Source organism: Gossypium hirsutum, chromosome D07 (genome assembly GCF_007990345.1).
Source record: "Gossypium hirsutum isolate 1008001.06 chromosome D07, Gossypium_hirsutum_v2.1, whole genome shotgun sequence".
Taxonomy (NCBI): domain Eukaryota; kingdom Viridiplantae; phylum Streptophyta; class Magnoliopsida; order Malvales; family Malvaceae; genus Gossypium; species Gossypium hirsutum.
In genome coordinates, this window is record NC_053443.1 from 18,997,967 (window position 1) to 19,004,284 (window position 6,318).

The 6,318-nt window shown below is 28.9% G+C and overlaps 1 protein-coding gene across 1 annotated transcript; it reads right to left on the reverse strand.

The window, feature by feature from the left end:
* Window positions 1–2,889: 2,889 nt before the first annotated feature.
* On the reverse strand, window positions 2,890–4,125 carry LOC107956680 (protein GAST1). The gene is made up of 4 exons (XM_016892256.2): window positions 3,982–4,125; window positions 3,639–3,689; window positions 3,525–3,558; window positions 2,890–3,315 (listed from the first exon to the last, which is right to left on the reverse strand). The coding sequence occupies exons 1-4, from the start codon at window positions 4,048–4,050 to the stop codon at window positions 3,134–3,136; spliced, it is 336 nt and encodes a 111-aa protein (XP_016747745.1). The 5' UTR covers window positions 4,051–4,125; the 3' UTR covers window positions 2,890–3,133.
* Between the last annotated feature and the right edge of the window lie 2,193 nt (window positions 4,126–6,318).

Below are 6,318 nucleotides of genomic sequence, written 5' to 3' on the forward strand. Positions count from 1 at the left end.
TCTAAGCTAGAATATTATCTTGCACTCAATCCTCTTATCTCTAACATCTCACAATATTTCTTCTTGTAGGCTTATTGGCAATGACAAAAAATAGACCACTATTATTCTTGGATGGAAACTCTAACCAACACTTAAGGATGTCGAGCATCTCCTCCAACTTGTCACCATCCAACAACATCCAACAAATGGGTGATAGCTTAACAAAGTAGCAATCATGCGCCTCAAAAGCCTTTATTAGCTTCTCATAGCTCCAGCCTAAAGAGTGTGTCAAAATGCTTAAATATTCATTTCAGTTAGCCATCTCTTATAGGAGACAACATTCGATTTTTCCGATTAATTTTTAACTTAATCAACTAAAATATGTTTAAATTGATCGAACCGATTTATATTTAAAAAGTTGACCTAACCAAACTGACTTTAAATAAATTCGACTTAATAGTGGCTCAAAGTTTAAAGATATCATAAAAAAAAATAAAAATTTATTATTATAAATATTAAAAGATAGGGTTATTGAGTTTGAGCAAAGCCAAACAAGCTCCGTGCTTCCATTAAAATCGAAGATAACTGAAACCAATTGGGAAAAAGAAGAGTGTTTTTGTATTCTCTCAATGCTGAATAGTGGATGCAACATAACTCTAATATCAAAACTTAAAATAAAAATAACACTAACATAAACACTAAAACACGTGCAACTTAATAAACAAATACATCTAAAATAGTAGCGAAATTAATTTTAAAACAAAATTTATACAATATTCAAACAATAACAACAAAATAGTAACAACATAGTAACGAAATGATAGCAAAATAATAAAAAATAAAAACAAATTTTTTTTTTCAAATTTGGGCCAAGCCAAGCATTTGCTTAGTGGGTTATATTTATTCTTTGATGAAAAACATAATGTGCCTGTACATATTTTTATTTTCACTATTCTAATTTGTTACTTTGAGTCCTATTGTATCTTAGAAGAAAATATAAAGGACACCTTTTGTTTAGGATATGTGGGTTTTATTTTGAATTGGGCTTTTAGTTAATTGGGGCGGTTTGAAAAGTAAAAAATCGAAAAGCGATTGACTTAAGTGACAAAATCAAATCCATAATAGAAGAAAATCACCGAAACTACAAAAATTGACATCGATTAAATTGATGGAGCCAGATTTTTCAATTTAAACTGATTACCTTTCCCTAATCTCTTCTCATCTATCTATGACTTCTTTTTCATTTACTATTCTAGTTTTTATTTTGTAACTTGAAACAGTACCATTCTAAAATTGTGAAAAATAAAAATATAATGTCAGAATGATATCATCATTCCATAATTTGAAAATTGTATAGAAATTCTTTTAAAAATTCAAATATATATAAACACTTCAAATTTTTTTAAAAATTAAACTTCAACCCGAATTTAATATTAAAAATACACTAATCAAATTGTAATTAAATATTTTCATAAAAGTTTTAATTGTTAATTTATTCAAAATATTTTTGAAAAAGTTTTTAGTTTGCCGGGATTGCAACAAGAAAATATATCAAACAGTTTTGTAAAGAAAGTGATGCAGAGAAATAGTTTGGATCAACAATCCTACTCTGCAGGGATTAGCTTAATAAATGATTTTATTCTACAATTGTTCTAGAACACGTATGAACTTAAGCCTAATCTATCCGTACCCCCAATAATAAATTCAATTGTTATGATCACTCACCCAAAATTCTTACTTACAAACAAAATAACTCTCCAATAAAATAACCAATACAAAAGTGCAAAAAATACTTGATTGAAAGCACTCCTAAAAGTAGATTCAATATGTGTGACAATTGAACTTATTTATAGATCTTGATCGACCGCGTCAAGGAATTTAAAAATACGCCATTTCCCTTCAAAATTCAATCAGAAGATAAGAACAAGTCTTTGTAGCACAAATCAACAATCATTTGTTATCCAAATGCATTTTAAGAAATGTGCAAGTCACAGATTGTGGAAGAAGATGGCAACAATAAAATTTGAACCTTGGACTTTGAGGTACTAACAGGTGGTTTAACCACAACTCCGTTGTTGGGACCTTTATTTTAATATTTTTGTGGCTAAACAACAAAATAATCACTCAATTATGAGAGTATTTTTTTTTAACTGCTCAAATATAATTTTTTTTATTTAGTTACTAACGTTTTTCAAAATGATTTGTTGGTCACTTTGTTGTTAAATTGTTAAAGGAAGGCTGATGTGGTATTTTTTATTGACACAATAATAAATTTAGCTTTTAGTTATTTACACATTCTTTCTATTTGGTCTTAATTCTAAAAAAATTAATAAATTTAACCCTTAATATTTACACATTCTATCAATTAAAATTTTGATTATAAAAAATAAAAATATTAAAAACCATTTTTTGATAAAAAATCTAAAATTTTATAAAACTACATAAAAATTAGAAAATTACAAAATATAAAAAAATATTTTTTAAAATTTTAATTGTTATAGAGGAGCTTTTACAGGAGGGATTGTAGCTCTTACATAGATTCATAATTTAACTCTACTTTTGTTTAGACGATTAAATCATTAGTGAAATTACTGAATATTTAATGCTAAAAATTTATTTCAATGCTTTTTTAAAGTAATTAAGAACAAAAATGCTAAAAAAAAAAACAATCAAATTTCAAGAGACATTACTGATTGAATAAAAAGAAATTATAGTGGAGTGGTAAAAATAGAAAAACATTGGTAACTAAAATAACTGTCTGTGCAAATTACCCAATTTTAAAAAAAAATTAAAATTTTTTAATAAATTGCCTGTAATTACACATATTTATACAATAAACATATATCAAACACAAACCCATAAAATAACCCAAATTTCTCATAAAATGAAATGATATCACTGAAAAATGAATAGAGAAATCTAGTTTACTAATTCATTTTCATATTAGTTGAGTTACAAAAAAGTAACCATAACACTTCCCATCATTTAGATACCTTACCCAAATACCCAAATTTAAATGCAAAGCACATACTTCCTTTAAAAGGAAATACTAGTACAATTTACCATCATTTAGGGAAAAAAGAAGAAGATCAATGGCCTATAATTGGATTATTCAGCACTTTAACTAGAGAACAACATAGATATAGTTAGGAATCTAAGGGCATTTGGGGCCTCCTCTCTTGGTCTTCCAATTGTTGTAGCAAGGGCAAGATTGTTTGTTGCCGTAAGTGCCTGGAGGCACACACAAGCACTTGGCACAACACTTTTGGCAGAAGAACATGCATGGTTTCTTGTATGCTGTAGCTGAGCATCTCTGTGTGCATCTTGGACCACACTCTGCGTTGTTGTATAGACGAAGATATATTATTGTGTATGGGTGAGAAAGGGTCCAAAACCGTGTGCAAGTATGTAAGAAAGATCCGTTGTTGGAAATTATCTATCTTGTTTGGATTTTAGTGGCGGAGAAATTTAATGATATTCGATAACATTTGCAACTCTTTTGAAACTTATACCAAATTAGATAATTAGAACTGTTTTTAACTCACCTTGAGGACGAAGGCTCCCTTGGGTGGCACCATACTGCATTTTACATTGCAAAACCAATTAATACAAAAGGTTAAAGACAAAACAAAGCTTGAGGTTGGATAAGTTTTCAGTACCATTCCATTTCCATGGTTGCCTTGTCTTTGTTTTTGAGAAGGGCTTGATGCCTAAACAAAAATAGAGATGCCAAAAAATCAAACCATAGCTTAAAATGAAAGTACAATTTTGGCATATATTTGTCTATTGCATAAAATTTATGGGTGTTTACTTTTGTTAGTACTAATAAGAAAATTATTATACCATATACAGATATTATTATTAAAACAAAAGTGAAGTGATTTAAGACTAAATTATGAAATTATAATAAGTTTAATTTATATATGTCAAACAGATTGTGTGCCAATTTCCCATATAGTAAGAGGATTAAAATGAAAAAAGAGGCGAGTAATAGTAGCATACCTGGATTTCTCCAAGTAAAGCAAGTACTAAGAGAAAACATAACATAACAATGACAAGTGATTTAGCCATTTGAAGATGATGAAAGCTATGAAAATGGGGAAAGAAAAAAACAGTTAAAAGAAGAAGAAGAAGAAGAGAGATTGATGATTAGAAAAGTGGGGAAGGTGAGGGTATTTATAGGATGGTACCATGCTTGCTTGCTACTTGTTACTTGCCGTTTTCCACTAAATTCATTTCATATGGATCACACAGTTTCCACCCTCCAAATAAAAAAATTGGTTTAATAATAATAATACAAAGTTTGAGGTTATGATCCTGAACAATGGTTAATTCACTGTAAGTTCAAGAATTAAAATAGATTGAATTATTATATTTAGAGTAAAAAATTATATTATACCTTAATTATATTATATATGCTAAGTTATAGTACACCTCTCATGTATGTGGCAAAATATTATGTAAAATATATATTCATAAAAAATATATATTAAAATTAAATGAGGTTTTAATTGAAATGATGAAGTCGAGGTTTTAGGATGTTGGTCAATGTTTCTGGAATCGGGTCGATGGTCAAACCATTCTAACTATCAATTCTCGGATTGGCTAGTTCAAATCAAATAAATTATTAAAAAAATATAAAATTATGTTCAGCCATTTGTTTTTTAGCCTAGTTTAACAAGTTTGTAAGTCAATAGGGTTTTTTGCCCTCTCTTTAGATCATACCTCGACCAATATGTAGTTCAATTGGTCCAATTGGTAATCCTACCTGATTCTGAAACTACTAGTGGTGCCTTAGGTTCAAAACCCTTAGTCATCATTTATGGATTTATTTTGAGTTTTAAACAGAATGATTTTTTAAATAATTTTTCAACAAAATTAATATTTAATTGATTAGTGACATTAACAAAATCAATAGCTTAAATAGTGTATAAATCAATTCCGACCTATGTAAGCCTAAATAATGTTTTACATGATCAGATTGAGTTCAAATATTTTCTCATATTTTATGATAAGTCGGACTTAAACACTTGTATATTTGTTAATATGAGATTGGATCTTATCTCTATGGGTCTGCAATCATCAAAGACACCTATAATTTGAAAGGGTAACATAGTCGATGGAATCAAGAAACAAAATAGGGATTAAATGAAAAAGTAAAAACATTAGAGGAGAGAGTGAAAAAATAGAAATAAAGTAAGAAGTCGTCATTTTTCATTTTGATGCATAAAGTTAATCATTCTAAATTAGAAGAGAGAGAACGAGAGAAGATTCTATAATAATTGAAATTATTCAAATTTTTTAAAAATTTCATTTACTCCCTCTCATTTAATAAACAAAAAGAATTTTTTGTTAAAATTTTAAAATTTCCTTCCACGCATACGTATGGAATATATATATTTTCTATCATTCTAATTTACTATCCTTCAATTTTTTATCTTTCTAATTTTCTTTAAAAGTTTTAATATTAGAATGGAAGTAGGAAAAAGAAAACATCTCCCAACACTAAAAATTTCCATTCTCAAGACATTTGACATTAAAACTTTAGTTAAAATTAGCTACTACGTACAATTAGCGCCAGTTTAGCATTATTTTTTAGAAGTATTTTTAGGACAAAAAAACACTTTTGAAATAAAAATATTATTAAACAAAATACTTTTGAGACAAAAAATACTTTGTAAAAGTATTTTTATTTTTGCCAACAGCAAAAACAAAAATTTTAATTTTTACTCAAAAATGTTTTTTAAATTAAAATTGCTTCTGAAAAACAATGTTAAACTTGTTCTTAATCTATTCAATTTACGGCAAAAGGAAAGGAGGATAGGAGAGGCCCAGCAGCATGTGGCGAAACACATGCACATCTCCGTCTGATTTGGACCCCTCCACATGCTTTAACCGACAGCAACGCGAAGCATGAGAAACAGAACAGTGGACACCAGAGCATGAACCACAGTCTCTCATTTTCCTCAAAACTCATGCCCCAATTTATCTTACCTTCACTGAAACAAAACGCTTTTAGATGTTGATATTCAACCTACCATTTCATGCCCATGTTCTCCTCCTTGCTACTTGCTGCCAATGTCTACCACTCTTAATTGTCATTATTTTCAAATGTAACAACTTTACCAACAGTAGCAAATAAGTAATACAACTCATTCGACTTCAGAAAAAAGCTCAGTGTTAAGTTTAGTTCCCATGCAAAGGTGGCCATGCACGACATGCAAAGGTGGTCATGCTTCTGGAATTGCAGCAAGCAGTGGTGCCATGGTTTGCAGCAACTGAAGTTTGAAGCTGCCAATCTATTTGCTGCTTTTAGTTCCATTTTGATTGTTTTGTAAT

Bases quoted from the DNA above. Each gene is read 5' to 3' on its own strand.
- LOC107956680 (XM_016892256.2), bottom strand. From the start codon at position 4,050: ATGGCTAAATCACTTGTCATTGTTATGTTATGTTTTCTCTTAGTACTT. The intron at 3,690-3,981 runs GTATGCTACTAT...ATTTTTGTTTAG, and splicing joins CTTTACTTGGAGAAATCCAG to GCATCAAGCCCTTCTCAAAA. The intron at 3,559-3,638 runs GTACTGAAAACT...TGTAAAATGCAG, and splicing joins GCAACCATGGAAATGGAATG to TATGGTGCCACCCAAGGGAG.